The sequence below is a fragment of the Pygocentrus nattereri genome, chromosome 11 (genome assembly GCF_015220715.1).
Source record: "Pygocentrus nattereri isolate fPygNat1 chromosome 11, fPygNat1.pri, whole genome shotgun sequence".
NCBI classification, from domain to species: domain Eukaryota; kingdom Metazoa; phylum Chordata; class Actinopteri; order Characiformes; family Serrasalmidae; genus Pygocentrus; species Pygocentrus nattereri.
The window spans coordinates 18,136,637-18,157,521 of record NC_051221.1 but is presented as its reverse complement, the minus strand read 5'-3'; the positions used below and the strand labels follow the sequence as shown (position 1 = coordinate 18,157,521).

General features: G+C 41.9%; 1 protein-coding gene across 19 annotated transcripts in view; it reads right to left on the bottom strand.

The window, feature by feature from the left end:
• The window catches only part of LOC108438832 (protocadherin gamma-A11-like), a 159,182-nt gene that overhangs the window by 9,409 nt on the left and 128,888 nt on the right, over nucleotides 1-20,885 (bottom strand). For 17 of the 19 annotated variants that reach the window (XM_037543011.1, XM_037543008.1, XM_037543014.1 and 14 more), the window contains one exon: nucleotides 6,236-6,294. In XM_037543011.1, coding sequence (XP_037398908.1) covers nucleotides 6,236-6,294 — 59 coding nt within the window. Of the gene's footprint in view, nucleotides 1-6,235; nucleotides 6,295-12,923; nucleotides 15,814-17,378; nucleotides 19,866-20,885 lie in introns of those variants that run through there. The other 2 variants (XM_017716900.2, XM_017716899.2) reach the window with 2 other exon arrangements.

The window sequence follows — 20,885 nt, the reverse complement described above, 5'->3', positions numbered from 1 at the left end:
TAATGAGGAAGAGAGAAAGAAAAACATGCAAGAGAAGATGCTGGAATGGAGCACAGCAGAAAGAAGAGATGCTGCCAGGATTACTCCTGCCAAGCACTGAGAGCGGGATAAACCCGCAGAGCCAGAATGAGAAAAGGCAGGGGACAGGGGCTTAGAGCCAGCACTGCAAGAACTGATGAAGAGCAGACCACTGGGGCCATGCTAACCATAACCTGCAGTTCCACTCACTGTGTTACTTTCAGAGCAGTTTTTAATTGCTTAAACTGCAAGAACCCATATTAACAAAACATCAGTCTCATACCTACACAATGTACATATTAGTTCATAATAGTAACTCAATAATATCTGAGTAATAAGTCTTAAAGAGCAACATCCTTGACTTTTGTGGGTCAACCAGTGGTCATTGTGGTGTAATCACTGGCAGGTCAACCATGGAAAGACACTGCTTGAACTACAGCATTACCTGGTCCACCATTGATGTTGGCTAAGTTACCAATAGCATGGTATCAATAACAGTGAGATAGCTACTTTTTCTATGCCGCTAATCTAGGCTAGGCAGGATGATGATAAGACCATAGAAAGACAGCGTCTAAGGACTATTAATATTAGCTAGGCTAACACTAATGTTAGCCAAGCTACTAACAGCTTGATACAAATAATAGGGAGCTAGCTAGCTAACCTAAGATAGCTACTGTTTCTACACCGCTAAGCTCGGCCAGCTACCTACAATCATTAGCTAGATAAGCTGATGATGTGCCTAGACGTTCAGATCACATTTCGTTTTGATCATTTTTTTTTAACAACTTCATTGACGCTGCTCTTTGAAATCTAAGCAGTTAATAAAGATCTACATTAGAACAACTGGATCTAGTTCAGATCACTAAAAAGTCTCAGAAGAGCTTTGTCAGTTGCCTTTTTTCCCCTAACACAGGGTAAAACAAGGACAGACAGCATGCCTAATGCCAGATTAGCACTCACTGCAAGGATCTGGGAAAAGACATTTTGTTGTTATCACGAGTTCCCCATTTTATTAAGTGAATGTGTTGGTGAAGATAAGATGCCTCATTTGTACCTAATTAGCTTTGGACTGCTCTGACCATAGATAGCACTTCCTCTGTCAGCATTATCATATCCTGTGGATGGATAATGACTTCCTGTGGTCAAGACAACAGGCTTTTGGTCAGAAAGAGCAGACAGTCGACCACACACACAAACACACAGGCACTGCTGGCTGGAAGAAAGTGTCTATACTGCCAAGAGTAAATAAAACCACATTTTTTTTTCCTGTCTTACAGACATAATTCACTCCAAATCACTGTCAGTAGGACAGCCTTTTTCTACATCAATGCTAATCAGATACATCTAAAAACTCACATACTTCACACCAGCACACCCACGTACACTGCTATTCTAGTAATAAGAAAGCCCTACAAGCAACCAAAGCCAAAGCTATGGTCTATGCATACCACATGCTACAACTGGATCAAAGTCTGAGCATGGAAAACTGATAGGGGATGACTACACAAGAATAAAGGAGAGTTTCTGCACACATCTTTCTGCACTACTCTGCTGTACCTCAGCCTGCGGGGCGACGTCCATCTTAGATGGTTGGACTGGAACGTGTAGTGACTGAAACAAGATCAGTGATACACCATTTTGAATTCTGTTTTAAGTGGGGGTAGAACATTGGGGGAGGACACTGAAACTATAAAGATAACTGTGTAATCATTACTGGATTCATAGAGAGCATTCTATAGGCCTGAGGTTTACTGACAAACACTCAATTGGTGTGCCATTGGTATTGGTGAATGTTTCTAGAATATTCTCTCTCTCCATTCACTTTAGCTCATTTGGTGTGTCAGTTCTTTTTTGGACATTCTAAGGACAACTGCAAACATTACAAGGTGTGCGTTTGTTTGTGTTTGTCTGCCCTGTTACTGTAACAAAACCTTAGAAGATGCAAGATAGCATCTTCACAGGTGAAGAAAAAATATTCTTACTTTTAACATACATAAATGTATCAAAATTTTATGCCAAGTTATTTTGGACTATTACTGTTGCTCCATTTATCATGAATTATTCACATAGTGAAAGAGGCAGATGTATAGAATATACAGGTAAGTTTTCATTACCTAACTCAAGCCTACATTTTCTCTCCAGGCTTTCTTTTTCCTTGAAGATCCATCAAACAACCTTAAATAACGGTACAAATACTGCCTCTGCCAGCTCACTTCTCGATGAACAGAAATGTATTCCTGTCGAGTTCTTCATCCATTGTATATGCAGGGCTGACATTTCACACTAAACAAAAAAGATCTAATTTCTGCCAAATGTCTTATTTCAAACAGGTCTTGCTCTCTGGCAGAAACATGTTGTGTAATGTCTGCTGTGAAAATTGTTGCAGCGTGAGCGCACTGGGGCTGGCTGGCAGGCAAGAAGAGCACGAATGCCTCTGGCTAACTGATTGGAAAGAAAAGCTGTAAGTTACTGTCAGTCACATAAGAATACTGTATTCCCAGTGGCCCTCTCTGCCATTGCAGCAATCAGTTAAAGCTGGATGAATAGACATGGCATTACCATGACTACATGTCTCCAACCTTTTTCTTCCTTTCTTTCTCTTACTCTGGCTCTCATTTATGCTCTCTTTCCATCTTTCCATTCCTTCTTGCCTCTGTCCACCACCACCCCCCGCCCCCTTTTTGTTGAAACAAAATCACATTGGAAGGCAAAAAACGGCAAAGAGTCGGCAGACATTTTACTCAGTACACAGCAACCGGATGGAGCAGTTACTCAACTAAAAACTGCTTTCTATCTCCATCATTGCTCTCTTCTCCTTATATTTTTTAAAGATATACATTGAGACTAATTTTAATATTCAAGTATCCACAATGTTAATGAACAAATATCCAGATAAGTACAGGAAATGAAAAAGCAACAATAAGAAGAAAAAATGGACTAATATCAGCATAGGGCTGTAGCCTTGATTGCACTAGAGGTTAAAATTTAAAAACATGGTTTATTAATCGAAAATAGCCTAAAAAAATCAGGTTTTTGTGCTTTTGGATGATTACGGGAGTCACATCCTTAGAGAAGCTGATGAGCTAAAGTTAACGCTAGCAATGGTGAGGACAGGTGGCCTTCTACATGATGTCTTTTTCACTCCGTCAACGACATATCAACAAGTTTTCCAGAGAAATATATTTTCACTGTTTCAGTGAAATGGATGCAGTTAATGTCAACAATAGCAGTAGATAGCCTATTTAGTAATAAAAGCCACTCAATCTTTGCCTTTATGGACACATCCTTGGCAACGCACTCACATTCAGACACTCATGTCCATAGTAGCAAAGCATAATATACTTACTTGCAGAACCGTCACATTTTGGTGCCTGAAGTTTGTATCTGTAGTTTTGCTCTAAAGCTGCTAAGGCTAATGAAGTTAACAAGTAAGGGAAGCTTATATTCATCTGTTTGTACAATGCAATCTGCATTCATAAACCATTATACATTTGAATCTCACTAGGGATGTGCATTGTGATAAATTTTGATGTTGAGTATTCTTAAGAGTTTACAAACAGGTATTAGTTAACCATAGAGAAGAAGGGGATAAAAAGGGCTTCAGCTGATATTAACATATTGTAGTTCTTACTCAGAATACACAAACAATACAAACTGTACCCAAGTTCAGCAGCAAAAAATTGCACATTTTGTTCAATTTAAAAAAGAGAGCAAAATATTTTGGTGTATCCCGGTTAAACCAGTAGGTTTTCATGTCAGTAACTTGGTATTAGTGGAAGCTGCCCCTTCAGATGAGCTAATATTCTAACGCTAACTGTTTTACACAGGCTAACTGGTGGATTTGTGGACGATAATGATTTCTGGGCTTACGCACATGTTTTTTTTCTCCTTACTGGGTGATGTGGCAACATATTAGTTAGATGTGGTAATTTTGAGAAACAGAGTGTTTTTGTTATAGCTAATGCCAGCTGGAGTAGTTGGCCTACTACATCTACCTTCTACATGTCCTTAACAACATGCCTTTGGCAACATGCTTATGTTAAGGCAATTGTGTTTCATAGTACAAAGTGTATTCACAACTATGAGCAAAACAGATGCACTTTACAGCCTCTTTAAACCATAATGGTGTTTACCTGAATTTAACTGCACATTTTCTATCTGATTTTCAATGTATACTGTATGGTATATCATACAATCATTTCAATAGTCAGATAGTGCCAAAACATCTGACTCAAGCATAAGGTGACCAGATAAATGAAATGCAAACTGGGGACATTTGCAGTTCAGTGCTGAATATATCTTTAAAACATTCAATGTTTCTATCTATGAACAAAAAAGAAAGAAATAAACAAATAAATAAATAGGTTCCAGTTTCAAGTATTTTGACCATGGTAACTGTACTGTAATAAACTGTGGTGAAGGCTAACTGATTAAATTGGGTACTAATTAAGTAAATTGGTAAACCATGACAGAAAATCACTGATATAGATGTAGCCAAGTAAAAAGGGTCTCAAAAGTCACTAAGTCTAGTAGCTTAGGCAGGGATGGGGCACGTTTAGCACAAAAGATTGAATGGTTGTTTGAGCCCATAATTTATATTTATGTTAAATATTTTGGCACCAAAAGACCCCTGTGGCTACAGCAACAAGCTCAGTTCTGGAGATACAAAGACGGGTGCCATCAACACATGCCACATGTCATATATGGATGGCTGAAAAGTGACACAGTTTAAAAAATGTATTCATTATTTGTAGATCTCATGGTAGTTTACATTTAAGAAGGTTGTAGGCCTACACAGATCAGTAGTATGATTCAGGTTTCATAACCCCATCCCTGCTTTAATCACTAGGTTACCTTGTGTTTTGAAAAAACATTCATGGTGACACCGACACTTGCTAGCTTCTGTCCAGAAGTTTTACACAACACTATTCTCTAAAACTAGGTGAGCAAGTGGTAGAAGTAGTTAGCAGATAGCAGCTGCCAGCTTCTGTTAACCAAAATAAAATCGCCACAATGCAAGATCTGCCAATCTGCTCTGCTGCCAGGTCTTTCTTAGGACTTTCCAGTGTGTTTTGATTCACAGATAAAAACCGGGACCTTTCTGTGGACAGCTATTAAATAAATAAATAAAAAGACTTGATTACCCTTTAGTGCAAAAGTAAATAAGGAAACATTTGACACCAAAATATGTTGGCTGACTGACGGCTTTTGGGGTAAACATTAGTAGGCTGAATCACTGCTGTAATGGGATCATAATTAGACCTAAAAACATCTTTTCTTTGTTGGCGTGATGTGTAAACAATGAGTGAAAAGTAAGAAAGAAAAGAATCCGAGAGAAAGAAAGGGAGGAAATGTGTTTCTTTTTGTGTGTTCAGTTTGCCTCTGGGCCAACAGTCCTGTGTCCGCTTCTCTGCTGTGAACTCTGATGAGCAAACATTGGCCTTTGCATCATCATCCAACACCCACACACACAGCTACTCCCTTACACAACAGGGGCACCTCTACACGCCCTCTGCCATCTCTTCATCTATTCATAGTGATTTGGGCTCATTCTAACATTCAGAAAACTGGCAGATCCAGAAGTGCTTTATATAAGAAGCCAAGTGACTGTATGGAGCATACTGCCTGTCCAATGTTTTTAGACACTCATAGCTTTTCGAAATGTCTGTAATATAAATAAGTATGTTTTACTTGTTGCTGTAGTGTAACATACTAGGCTAGGGAGGATTATTTTGGGGTAAACAGTAGACAGTGTTATTGTAGTAATAATGCCTACCCCAAATATTGTCTCCTCTTGTGAGATCTGCACTCATCCGCACTCAAACATGTCAGATGTTTAAACCACTTTTGAGCCAAAAGATTTTCAAGATGTGCTTTTAACAATACCTTAGGAAAGCATCAAATTAGTGCTTAGGCCAAATCTACTGTTCAGTACACATTATACAGGGTGTCACAGGGCACCGTTTCATTTGAATTTTTTTCATTTTTTACTTTATTATCGTCTTTTATCTCTGGGGTCATCTCAAACAGGAGTGAATGGTACATTATGAAACAACATATTGCATTAAAGGGAACTTTGGACAGACTGTACATGAAGTATGTTAGTGTGTGTGTGTGTGCAGTAGAAAAATGCAAATGTTTGAGTGTTAGATAGATGTGGGCTGGTGCTTCAGATCCGAAAAATTTGCATAATCCAAATCTATGCTAATGAACTCACCCGCTGGGTCCAGGCCGCTGGTTCTGCGTGAAACGCCAGTCAGTGTTAGGAGGTTTTTGCTGGGGAGAGAAAAAAAAGACAAAGTTTTAAGTCTACAGAAAATAAAAGACAGAACTATGTATCTTTCCATCTTTTAATTCTCAGAACCTCAGCAAGGTCAAATCATGGGTCTCCTACTACACATATTTAAGTAGGTTGTTGTTAAGGATACAGAGCTATGGTTTAAAGCAATTCCAGTATACAATCCCACCGTGGCAGTGGCCATTTTACTGTAGATAGACATAAACTGCATAAAGAGACAAATACAGTCTGAGGCTACATTAGCAAAGAAGGCAAGGAGTTTGAAGGTGTGTGTCGATGGAGGCTGAGTTGATTGTAACATTAGCACAAAGACGTAGTTCTCTAGTCCATGTAGCCTGTATTCTAAACCACTTAACCGCTGTTTCAAGCTGATAACAGCAATGAGGTATGCACAGTAAAAAACAAAGTGCTTGAAGTGTAACACAAAACAATCCTTTATTGTTCCTGGACCCGGGAAATGAGCGCTAGCTCTAATTGAGTGATTGCGTGAAACTGCAGCGAAGACACAAAGCCACCATTGTGTTTATACTGAGAGCACAGGACATGCTCTGCGGACAGGAAGCATAAAGGACAGTATACAACTAAAACATCTCTGGATAGAGGCTGTTATCTCTTTAAAAATGCAGAGAAACTACAAAAATAAAGTGAAAGAGAAGGTCAGATGGGAGAGATGATGGGTGGTTATGAAGGCATAAAAGCTCTTGTACTCATCCTCTACCCCTTACTCTGTCTTTCCTTTCCTGTCTCTCTATGGGCGTGACAGGACGGAATAGAATGCTAACCTCAGGGATCAGGGGTAGACAGATGGCTAGATAGACAGATGGGGTCTATAGATAGATAGATAGATAGATAGATAGATAGATAGATAGATAGACAGATAGACAGACAGACAGACAGACAGACAGATAGGGTCGATGGATAGATTGACAGAGAGATAGAGACAGACAGATAGGGTCTATGGATAGAGAGACAGACAGACAGACAGACAGACCGACAGACTGACAGACAGACAGATCGATAGATAGACAGACAGATAGGGTCGATGGATAGATAGACAGAGAGATAGATAGGATCTATGGATAGATAAAGAGATAGATAGGGTCTATGAATAGATAGATAGACAGACAGAGACAGACAGATAGGGTCTATGGACAGACAGACAGACAGACAGACAGACAGACAGACAGACAGACAGATAGATAGATAGATAGATAGATAGATAGATAGATAGATAGATAGATAGATAGATAGATAGATAGATAGATAGATAGATAGATAGATAGAAAAGAGACTGTAAGAAAGAAAGAAAGAAAGAAAGAAAGAAAGAAAGAAAGAAAGAAAGCAGGGACAGCTATATTTGTTGAATTATTTAGAGCCTACATACCTACATACTCACATGTGCATTAGAGTAAAACTACTATCTGTTCTATTGTAAGACTAGCAGTGTGCAGGTCACAAACACTTAACTGTCATACTAAAACACAGCAAAGCCATTAAAGCACCGCACAGTCCATTAACACACACACATAGCAAACACTGCTTTAACTGCTGCACACACACCCACAGCAAACATTCTCACTGCTACTGTCAGCAGCCATCTGTGTAATGTGGACACAGGAAGTTCAGACCTGAACACTGAAACACAGCTCTAAAATATCAAATACATAGAGGTACAATTTCAAGAAAGTCACATGACCTATTCACATATAGCCCCTATTATTAGTCTAAATAACCTCTCTCACAAAAACATGTGTACAAAACATGGCTTCAACCTGGGCTGCTGCTTCTCCTATCAAGGACAGGGGCTGCGGTGTGTGCATTTGTAGATACTGAAGGTTATAAATTGAAGAGAGGAATGTAAGCACAGTTAGCTCACACTCCAGCCCCACTCCGAAACCTGAGGGTGGACTTTACTCATTTACATTTCACTCACTTTATATCCTTCTGATCCCTCTCTATCCTCCTATCCTCCCTCTCACTCTCCTTCTGATCCATCTCACTATCACTTTATCTGTGTCTCTTCTCAGTTGTAGCCATCGGCAGGAAAACTAGAGAGGAAGAACAAGATCGAGTTTTTAAAAAGGTCTGACATTCCAGCACTGTGAGCATCAGTGCTTGGAGTCAATGTGGCTCTGTGCACTTTCAAGGTCACTGGAAAGGTCATGCCTTATCTCGCAGAAAAGCAAAGAGGAAAGCCCACTCTCTAACACTACAGATTTCAAAGAATAATACACAGTTTGTAGATGACAATTATGATAACTACATAGAACATTTGCACTGTTTAAAAGTTTGGAATCACTGTTTTCATTTATATGAAAGCAGTCTGACTACAGACAGATGAATAAACGAGCACAGACAAATGAACTGAACTTCACAGGCTTTAAATGATGAATGTTGAAAGTTGTAAGTGATATAACATATGAAAATAAGCGCATAACACACAAATGTTTGTGAAGGTAAAACAATCCAGAATGTCTTGTATTTCAAGTGATGGTCACTTGAAATATGAGGCATAAGAAATGTAGTAAATAGGTACATTTTATTTATCACTAAAAATACATATAATAAAGAATAAACTACCTAAAAAGCTTGTAATGTCTATAAGACTTAAATCTACAATGTACATTATTACATATAAAATGGAGCTATGGAATAACCAATTTGGGGGGAGGACTGTGCCTGAAATGTCTTTCAATCATAGGCCCTATAAAATGTAAAAACATTCCTTTTCCCATGTCCAAGCTTTCACAAATCCCATCGCCACCCATCTCCTCCCTGTTCCTCAGTCCTATCTGTCAGTCTTACCACTGCCCTAAAAGGGAGGGGTCAGACCTCTTAGCTCCAACAAAAACCACCCAGAACTCCAGCCCAAGTTCCCTAAGTGTCCCCCCTCCTCTCTTAATCACAGTCTACTTACTAGTACCACCATAAGTTGAAGGCACAGTACAAACTTTCAAACATAACACTGGCATAACGAATGATTCCTAACTTATTCACTAGAAAATTCTTGCTACTTTGCAAACTGAAGAAGATGTATTTTATACTTCTTTATACTTCCATACTACAACATGGCAGACACACTATATAGCACAATATTTCTATTTCTGTAACAGGGTGCGATTTTAGATGCTTCTTATGAGTGATAGTCAGAAACTGTGGGGTCACAATGACACACATGTTTTCTGTTCACATATGCTGACATTTGGTGCTAAGCTATAGCTGGGTCACACTTTCAGCCCAACAGTCATGGCCCATTCATGCCCCAGGGGCCATTAAAGAAGCAGTCTGTTTCAACACAATCTCTAGGAAATTTCCAACATGAGGTTAACCTAAATCACAGCTAGTGATTAGTGTTCCTGGGTCTACCGTGACTGTGTGTTTTAGTGAAGAGTTTAATGAAACAGCTGTGGCTCAGTGGCTAGGACCTCTCAGCCAGCACCGAATGCCTCTAGGGAAAAGGTTGAAAAGAAGAAGCTTCCAATATATATATATATATATATATATATATATATATATATATATATATATATATATATATATATATATATATATATATACACACACACATTTCTTTTATAGCATTTCACTAAAGACTGCAAGCAATAATAACATAAATACAAACCATGAAACTCCACTAGAAGAAGAAGTATCAACGGGTCTTAGTCTGGCCAAAGACACGTTAGTCAAGATGGTGTGTTAGCTGGGAGTTAACAATTGAAGCGCCAGGTTCAATTATATATATGTGGAAACCGGATACACACAGACTTGCCAAAACCAAAGAGCATAGCAGGAAAAAGCACGGAAAACAGCTGGATCTCTGCTCACATCCTTTGGCTGGCCTCAACAAAAATACGACTTCATCCTATTCTCTACAACAAGGAGGAAGTTCCTCTAACCTAATAATGTTTTCCTACAATACTGCTTTCCGTCTCATTGTCAGGCACAAACTCCAGGGTGTTCTAGTCTTTTGTACATGAAACACTTACATTAGAAACAAAAGAACACTGCAATGTTTCTGTAATCAAGCTTGATACAGATCCATGTCTCATTGTTCTGACAGCTGTCAAATCAGCAGCTGTAAGTAATGTGACTGAAATTTCTGTGTCATCTGTGGCTAGTTGCGTACAAGAGCTTGAGTTACTTCTCTAGAATGTTCCCTTATGACTTAATTTCCTTCATCTAAAGCAATAAGTAATTAATTGTGTTGAATTAAACATGCTTATGTTACATGGAAACATACATTTTACCTGGGAATTCTAGTGATTTCTGTGGAATGAAATCATTACGATGTAATCAAGTTTATTCTGAGTGATTTAATGTGAAGTGTGCAATTGCAAATAGGCAATGGCACTAGGAACCAGACCTCTGAAGGGTCAGGTTCACTGGTAATTTCAGATAGCTATTCAAATAGCAATGTTTATGCTGTAGACCTTGTGACCCCTGGTTCCTATCATCACCACTGTAAAGAATATCTGATGGTGGAATTCTCCTTTAATGTAAACATTTGAATGTTGCTAAGAATGGATAGTTTGTAGGCTAACAATTGAGGGCATTAATCAATGAAATTACATAATTAGAGAACAATAATAATTCAAAAACACAAAACACACACAACTTAATGTTTGTTGCTTTCAGTTAAACTTAATTATTAACTCTCTTACCTTTAAGTGTCCTATACATTTTTTTGAAGGTGAATATTAAGAATATTAAGGATTACGCACAGAAGACTTTAGAACTCCAGCTTTTGTGCAGTACAATCTCCATTAGGTCAACTCTGCCTAGAGGGCATTCATTAATCATATTATTGTGATACGGGTCCCCTGAAGAACCTTCTTCCACACCAGCACAATTTAGGCCACTGCAGGGGATCTTAGAGAGGCAAGCAACACACTGGAGATCAGAAACACTCTCCTGACGTGGGTTAATCTACCATACACACAAATACTTTTAAACACGGACTGCAATATAATCCAATGCCCTCTTAGGCCCTAGGCCCATTATATTTGTAAATGTGTAAGGCTTAAAACTATTCCTGCCTCCTGTGCTGAATGTCAGTGCCATTAGTGGCCTGTCCTTCTGTTATTGTTGCAGCTCACACACACTCTTGCACAACACACATGCAGGCACATTGTGCACGTGTCATGCCAGAGGAGCCAGATGGCCTCCTCACGGCCCAAAGGCCAAAATGACTCCCAGAGGACTAAACGATGGGACACGAGGGAGAAGCTGGGAGATTGAGAAAAAGAACGTGAAAACAAATTCCCATTCTCAGGCTCATGCCCCCCTTGCTCTTGCTTCAAAAACATGATATAAACACCAGAGATTACACAGTGAGTCCTGCTTCAACAAACAGCAGATATAAATAACCTCAGCCTGAAGCACCAAAAAATTTCCACCTCACGCATCACATTCCAAGCCCAGGAAAACCAAAACTATAAGGAATCTTACACACGTCTCCACTTCAGTAAGAATAAAAAGGCTAAAGAACTGGTGAGTAAGAGTTTAGTTTGTTACTAAGGCTACTTAAGTATTAAGTAGTATAAGCTTTTTATTATATTTCTATATAGTATTTCAGCTCAATGTCTGAAAACGACTATTTCCTTCCTTGGTCTGGAGAATACTAAAGGATGTCTGAAGCCTAGTTACCATGGACATTTATTATGGGATTGCTCAGAGGTGATACACTCATACATTGCTAGAGGTCACATGACTTGAAAGGTATGGGATCAATCAATCACAAGCGTCCAGCAAAACAGGAAGTCCAGGGTCACAGGATGACCTCTGGGATCCTGTTATTCAGCCACTGATTTCTTCCTCTCCACAGCCCCGTCCACTCTGTCCCTATGTCCCCATTTGTCCATCCCCCACTTTCCTTCTCAATACAATACTCATTTCTGCCTGCCAGTTCCTCTTCCTTTTCTCTGCCATCTGCCAGCTATCTCTCTTTTATCACTCAAAATCTCTCCTTGTGATCTGCCTCACTTCCTGTCATTTATTTAGACCTCTATATCCTCTGCTTTTGATCTTCATATATTTGTACAACTTTTTCTGTTCTTGCTGGTAGACGTTTCAGAATCTCTTACTTGTCAATTATTTATGATCTTTGCTCTTTCTTTGTTCTTCCATCTTTTACCTTCTCTGTTTTCCTGTTTTGCTTTTCCAGAGTACTCTAACTTTATTATTCTAATTTTGGTTCTGGAGTACACTTCCTTCACCTTGGTCTGATCTAACATTATGGCTCCAAAACATCTAAAACAAGCCCTGCTTCAGTCTTGGGTGGGCTTTATTCATCATAGCTTGCCAATTTTTCCATTCAAACACTTTTAAATCAGCTCATTAGTTCATTATCAAGTTTAGTTGGCATCTTAGAGCATCAGATTGTGCTGGACTAAGGCCCTGCTGGATCAGAGATGAGTTCCCCTAACGTAAAACGTGTACTACACAGAACTTTATAAGAAGAAAAGCCATGCAAGGATAACAATTTTATATTTAGTTCAAATAAAGAGGTTCTAACAACACTACAAATGAGAGACAGGAGGCCCCTTCACACACAGAGCTACTGAACATTATGCAACATTATGGCTTGTGTGCTGAGCTGAACGCTCACCTCATTGGCTGAGTTCATTAAGTGCTTCCTGGTTAAGGTCATGTTTAGTGTGTTGTTATGGCTCAACATGGGAGTCTTGACAAACACAAAGTCACTCCTGCTGGAGAGAGTTGAGTAGCACGGCCTGTATGTGCGTGTGTGGGGCTCCTGAGGGCCCCCCACCACCTCCATGTACCGGATCGGCCCATCCGTGTTGAGCTGGAGATGGAGGTCTTTATGGGAGCGCTGCTGGTAGGCATGCCTTGAACGGAAGCCTTTCCTTGAGTAGCAGCATGTCAAGTCATCCCTGTGTCTGAGACACCGCACCAGCACAACTACGGCGGTCACAAGAAAGACCAATGTCACACAGCCCAACGATATGATAAGGTACAGGGTTACATCTGTCATCCCATTCACTTTCCGAGAAGGAGATTTGTTGGAGTCTGTAGCTGCATCCGTGCTCTTCTCCTCGACATCAACAGTGACAGAGACAGTGGAGGACTTGGGAGGCTTGCCGTTATCCTGCACGACCACCATGAAGCTATACGATAGGCTTTCCCTGCCACCCTGCTCGTCATCTGCCAGTTTCTGCGCAGTGCGTAGCTCGCCTGTGTGCTCTCCAATAAGGAAGAAGGCTCCATCACCTCCAGGAATGATGCTGTAGGACAGCCAGGCATTGTGCCCACTGTCTGGATCATAGCCCACAATCTTGTTCACAAGGTGGCCGATGGGGGCGGAGCGGGGTACGGTCAGCTGGAGGCCTGAGTCATCAGACTGAGCAGGGTAAAGAACGATGGGCGGGTTGTCATTCTGGTCGATGACAAACACGTGGACGGTGACATTGGAACGATGCGATGGCGTCCCAGCGTCATGAACCTGCACTTCGATTTTAAAGGCGTTCATCTGCTCATAATCCAATGAGCGCATAGTGAAGATATTACCGTTCTCTGGGTTGATGTAGACATAGGAGGACACAGGACTGCCACGAACACTGGTGGGCAAGATGGAGTAGGTGAGACGGGCATTGTCCCCCAGATCTGGGTCTGAGGCTGAGATTGCCACTATCAGGGTACCAGGGGCATTATTCTCTGCAATGTCTACAGAATAAGAGGGCTGCGAGAATGCTGGAGCATTATCATTCACATCAGAGAGACTAACTACAAATGTCTTCTGTGAAGACAATGGAGGAGAGCCTGCATCTGTTGCTGTGACAACAACAGTGTATTCAGGGACAGTTTCCCTGTCCAAATGGCCGTCAGTGACAAGGGTATAATGCTCCCCAAAGGCAGATTTCAGTTTAAAAGGCAAGCCTGGTGACACCTTTAATGTCACCTGACCATTTTTACCAGAGTCTAAGTCTCTAGCGCTGATTAGTGCAATGACAGTGCTGGTTTCAGCATCCTCACTGATGGGGCTGGTGAGAGAGGTCAATGCAACTTCCGGAGTGTTATCGTTCACATCCGTTATTTCTACTTTGACGTTGCAGGAGCCCTCCATGGCGGGGGTTCCACCATCCCGGGCCTGGACAGTAATGTCATAAACATTGGTTTGCTCATAATCCACCTCTCCAATAACACGGATTTCTCCACTTTTAGAATCCACACTGAACAGATTCAGAATTATGTCTGGCGTGTATTTACTAAACAGGAATGCCACTTCCCCATTCATTCCAGAATCTGCGTCAGTGGCATTGAGTTTTGCTACAACGGTTCCCACAGGAGAGTTTTCTAGAAGACTGACCTTCTTCACAGGCTCGTCAAACACTGGCGCGTTGTCGTTCACGTCCAGGATTTTAATGAGCAGCAGGGTGGTGCCCGATTTCTCAGGCTGCCCACCGTCCACGGCCGTGAGCAGCAGGCGGAACGAGGCCTGTGCCTCTCGGTCCAGAGCCTTTTCCAGCACGAGCTCCGGGAACTTACCGCCGTCGCTTTTGGTCTCGACTCTCAGGCCGAAGCAGTCATTGGGCGCCAGGTGGTACGTCCGCAGCGAGTTGACGCCCACGTCAGGGTCCCGCGCGCTCTCGAGACGAAAACGCGTTCCTGGCGCGGCCGCCTCCGAGATCTCCAGCGAGGAGTTGTGCGCGGGGAATTGCGGTGCGTTATCGTTCACGTCCGAAATTTCTACGACGACGCGATGCACTTCGAGCTTGTTCTCGAGGAGGATCTGAAGGTGCAGGAAACACACCGCGATCGAGCCGCATATGCGCTCCCTGTCAATGGTCTCCTTGATGACCAAGGCGCCGTCGTCCGAGTTGATCTCGAAGAACTGGCCACTGGAGTCCGAAATAACACGCGCGTTTCTCTCAATAATCCTCTGAAGGGTGAGGCCCAAATCATTTGCTATATTCCCTACAATGGAGCCCGGCTTCTGCTCCTCTTCGGCGGTGTACTTGAGGTCCCCGAATGCGCTCGAGAGGCAGGAGAGGAAGAGCGCGAGCCAGAGCGCGAGCCAGAGCGCGCGCCATTCCGGGCAGCGGCTCCGCTTTCTCAGCTCCATTGTGAGAGAGAGAGCTGGAGAAGAGAAAGTTTGAAAGGGTTTTTTTCCCCGACGTTCAATCCATATTTCCACTTAAACTGCTCCTACCACGCCGTTCGAAACTTAATCCGCTTCGTGTGGAGCAGAAAGAGGCGTTTTGAAGAGTTCATGGTGACCGAAAAAACATTCGGTAAATTAGAGAAAGAGAAGAAAAACAGTCCATCCAGCCGATTCCCCAAACTTCTGCGCTGCCTGTGCCCCTCCGTTGTACAGAGGGGAGGAGACTAGACCACCAAGGGCCTCTCCCTATTGGAAGGAGTGAGCAACAGGCTCTACACAACAGTTTTCTTTTCCCACCCATATTCTGACAAGTCCGGCCTACTGTGTTGGGAATGGCTGGTAGTATTCCGTTTCCTGCGCCAAGACTGGCTATTAGCATGCCTCCTCCTGTGCTTAGGCTTGGCCAGTAGCTCATATTCACCAGCGAACTCAGCACGAGCTCCAGGCTATGTTAACTACTAACCAATCCGAGAGCAGGATGCGGGATGTGCCTGAAAACAGGTGGTAAATAACACTCTTCGCAAGGAGTCAGACACAGCCTTTGCGGAGCCACACAACTTTGAGAGCGCAGACTGAGAGAAGTCTGAGTCGGTCTGAGTGACTCACAAGCAAAATATTTTCACGTGGCAACGAAGACAGATGAACTGTATGTTAATTTAGTCTTTCAGTGACAACTTCTCGCCAAAACGTTATTATTTTAAGTTCATATAATTTTTAAGATTCTATTGCTGTATCGTGAGTTTTCTACGTCTAATGAAAGCTTGCTTTGTAAAGAAGCACTCGAAAGAAGCAGCGCTGAAGGCAACACGCGCATCCAAAGCTTGCACAGATGCAAGATCAAGAGTTCTCCACTCGAGGGCGCTGTTTCTAAATTGGCTCAATTTATTCTCTGTATCTGTATTAGATCCTAAATCCGTGTACACACATATATATATATATATATATATATATATATATATATATATATATATATATATATATATATACACACACACACACACAAAATGAACACACAACAAAGAAATAAGATCCTCAGACTCAGAGAGAGAGAGAGTTGTAAATGCTTCCTATCAAAATAAACAAACAAGTAAACAAATAAATACAAACAAAAAACCTCCAAAATAGAAATTTCCAGAACAAGGCAAACATGTTAATGTGAGCTACTGTAAAGAAATTTTATTCCAGATTTTATGGGCAGCTGTTTTCAAATGATGGACAGTGATGACATTAAATGTGTAGAGTTTATGTTTAGGCATTTTAGATGTGAGACTATGTGTTTGGACTAGTGGTTCTTAACCCATTATCAGGGACCGCCAGACAGTCCACATTTTTGCTTCAACCCAACTTGCAACACTTAGCAATTAAAAAAAAAAAAAGTGGACCATCTGGAGGTCCCCCAAGGACCTGTCTGAGAACCACTAGTTTAGATCATATTCAATATGTTGTGTCCTCTGAATATATGGTCTTATGCAAAAGTTTGGCTACCCCTGGTCACACTGCACGTTGTTAATTTTGTTCACACATCCTTTACAGAGAAAACACTTCTGCAGCTGTTAATTTTAACATATTGGAAAAAATAATCATCAACTGTCAGACATAGACATAGAGTTTATGTTTTCCCCAGTAAGTTAAACAGCAAATAAACAGAAATTGTGCATTGAAGTTTTGGAAATATTTAAAACTTTTTTCATGTAGAAAGGTGTTACTTATTTTGTTAGAAATTCAACAAACTTTTGTATAAGACTTGCATGCAGCAAGAAGTTTCCTTAAAGTGAGCCACACTTTAGAGTCACCACAAGGACTCAACGCTGTTGATTTCCTTTTAACACTTGAGTAAACCCAACAAGACAGGTTTTATGTCAAGTCCAAAAATCATACCACATATTGTGCAACAAGAAGCATAGTGTTGACAATATCACAGTACAGCACATTTCAGCTCACCTGCTGACTCTCAAAGGTCCAGGTGCTGTCCGGTAGAGATGCATCTAGCACGCTGATCATGTCCTTAAAGTCAAAAGTGCTGCTGGGCTTAATGAGGGTAAAATCACTGAATTCTGACATAGGGGAGAGACAGGACCTGAAGGACTGGCTCTGGGACAACATGTCCCCTCCCAGAACCTCCACGTATTTAATAGGCCCATCTGTGTTCAGCTGGATTTGCAGGTTTCGAGTGGGATTTTTGTAGCTGTCAGAGTTAGTCCGTCTAAGGCAGCTGCCTCTGCTGTTTCTTGCACACTTCACCACTAAGATGACGAATGTCACCAGAGACAGTAGAGATACAGAGGCCAGAGACACGATCAAGTAAAATGTGATGCGTCCATTTCTACTGATGGGCTCTGGAGCTTTGTGCTGGAGGTCTAAAACGGGATCGTGGAGGCTGTCCTCTAACACTACATTTAGCGTGACAGTAGAAGACTGCACTGGATCACCGTTATCCTTTATCTCTATGAGAATCCTCTGGGGTGAGTCATCATGCTCTGAAACTGCATGTTTAGTCCTCACCTCACCTGTGTAAGTATTCACACTGAACAGAGAGGCATCTGTAGCCTCCAGCAATTTGTAGGAGATCCAGGCATTGTGGCCCGAGTCTGCATCCACTGCGGTTACCTTGGTAAGCAGGTGGCCTGCTTTAGTGGAGCGAGGCATCTTATAGTTAGAGGCTACAGAGGGGTAGATAACAGCAGGGACATTATCATTCTGGTCCAGGATGAACACATAAACTGTGGCTTTACTGCTCAGAGAAGGAGAGCCGTGATCTTTGGCCTGCACCTGTATTTGAAACACCTTCAAGTTCTCATAGTCAAAAGAGTACATGCTGTAGATGCTGCCATTATCTGAGTTAATGTACACATAGGAAGAAACAGACACATCCTGCACTTTAGAGGCTAAGATGGAGTAAGAGATCTTCGCATTCTCCCCCAGGTCTGCATCAGAGGCCGACACTGAACATATGATTCTTCCAGCTGGGAAGTTCTCCTTGACATACACTGTGTATGAGGGCTGAGAGAACACTGGAGGGTTATCATTGACATCTTGAACATTGATCGTCACTGTTTTCTTGGTGGAGAGAGGAGGATTGCCCGAGTCTGTGGCACTGATTTCTACATTATAATTTACATTTTTCTCACGGTCCAGACGGGCTGTCGTAGCTAATTCATAGTGGTTTTCAAAGCTAGGCTTTAACTTAAATGGTGTATTGCTGATTACCTGGAGGTCGATTTTTCCATTTTCATTTGCATCCAGATCCCGAGCGTTTATTAATCCCACCACCGTACCAATGGGGGAATCCTCAAGTACTTTATCAGCCAGGGATTTAATAATGATGTCTGGTCTGTTGTCATTGGCATCAACCAGATTTATCTGAACGGTGCAATGTCCCTCCATTTCAGGACTGCCCCCATCCTTAGCCACTACATCAATTTCATAGGATGAAACCTCTTCATAATCAAGTGACCCCTTCAGTGTTAATAAGCCTGTTTCTGAATTTAAGTCGAAAATATTGAATATGTCATCACCAGCACGTTCACCAAATAAATAGCGGATTTGCCCGTTTGAGCCTTCATCTAAATCTACAGCCTTGAGCTCCACAATAACAGTGCCCGGTGGGCTTTTCTCATTTATGGCAGACTCGTATGTCTGTTTGCTGAATTGAGGCGCGTTATCATTATTATCCAGAACGTGCACTGTGATTTTAGCAGTGCCAGACTTAACAGGACTTCCCCCATCCACAGCCGTTAGCAACAATTCATGAGTGGATTGTTTCTCCCTGTCGAGAAGTTTCGCTAAAACAAGCTCTGGCAGCTTCCTACCATTTTTCAACGTCTTTGTAGCGACAGAAAAATATTCGTTGCTATTTAAAGTGTAAGAGCGAACTGCATTACTGCCGACGTCTGGATCCTGCGCGCTCTCGAGAGGAAAGCGCGTTCCAGTCACGGCGTGCTCGGCCACTTTCAGCACCATCTCCTTGGTGGGGAAACTCGGGGCGTTGTCATTTATGTCCTGGATTTCCGCGACCACCCGGTGCAGCTGCCACGGAGAGTCTGCGATCACCTCTAGCGGAAGCGCGCAGCTGCCGCTCTGCCCGCACACAGCCTCTCTGTCTATCCTCTCCTCCACCACCAGCTCTCCTCTCCCCAAATCCACGCCGAAGAAGCGCTCAGAAGCCTCGGAGGCGATCCGCACTTTACGGCTCGACATGTCAGCCAAACTCAAGCCCAAGTCTTTGGCGAGGTTTCCCACGACCGAGCCCTTTTTGGACTCCTCCGCTACAGTGTACCGAATCTGCCCGTTGACTGTCGCCCACCAAAGAGACGCACATATCAGCGGGAGCACCAACGCACAACTTAAGCAGTCTCGCATCGCGTTATCCATGTCGATCAGTGAAACAGAAGTTTTCCCACGGGGATAAAATCCACCATGTCTGCAAGAACATACCTATATAAGAGTGAAACGCTCTGTAAACACTGAAGCCGAGCAGGGAATCCAGCAGGACTACAAGCCCGAGCACGTGAAGGTCTTTGTCTCCATCTCTATGAGCAGAGCAGCATCTTTAAAAGCTGATGCTGAAGCTGAGGATACTGAATCACTCAGAGTTAGCAGGAGTCCTGTTGGTGCACATACGCTCTAGTATGGACCAATGAGAGCACAGCTTAGTTTAAAGGTACAGGCTATCTAGAGAAGGAAGTGTTGTGAATACATCTGTTTACATAAAACGCACGCTAACAATACAATAAATAAACAAGTTTAAATACACTACGTATTATTTGCAGGTGCCATATTAAAGGGGAATTTCACTAACTAATAAATCTGTATTTTTCAATCGAGGTTGTATATACAACATTAATAACAGCAAAATATCCTGCAGAGAGCGAGAGATCTTTGCATTCTCACCCAGGTCTGCATCAGTGGCAGATAATGAACATAAGATTGTTCCAGCTGGGAAGTTCTCTATGATATACACAGTGTACAAGAGGTGATGTGAGCTATAACCTATAACCTATATCCTACAGTGGAGTCTTCAGGCACAGGTATCACAAATGAAGCCACAACGAGCTCCAGAACACTGTCAATGTCAATCATGTTGACCTGAACAGGACACTGGCCTTCCATCTCCAGCAATGAGGAACTATAAAAGTGAATGAGTTTATGGTCAAGTTGGGCCTTTATGTTAATAACTCCTTTAGAAGTGAAAGATACAAGGCATTTTGTCCACAAAGAGACTCCCTGTCTATTCACCATAAGTTCTCCCTTTCCGAAATACACACTGAACTGCTGCTTACCAGCCTTAGATCTTCTCCACAATGAGTTTCAATAACTCTACTATTCCCGTATCCAAATCCTTTGCTGTGTTCCCAATAACAGTGCCCTTATTTAGTTCCTCCAACATATGTGTAACACCTCTCATATCTATATAGTTATACATTAAGCATATTATAGTTTTTTTATTCT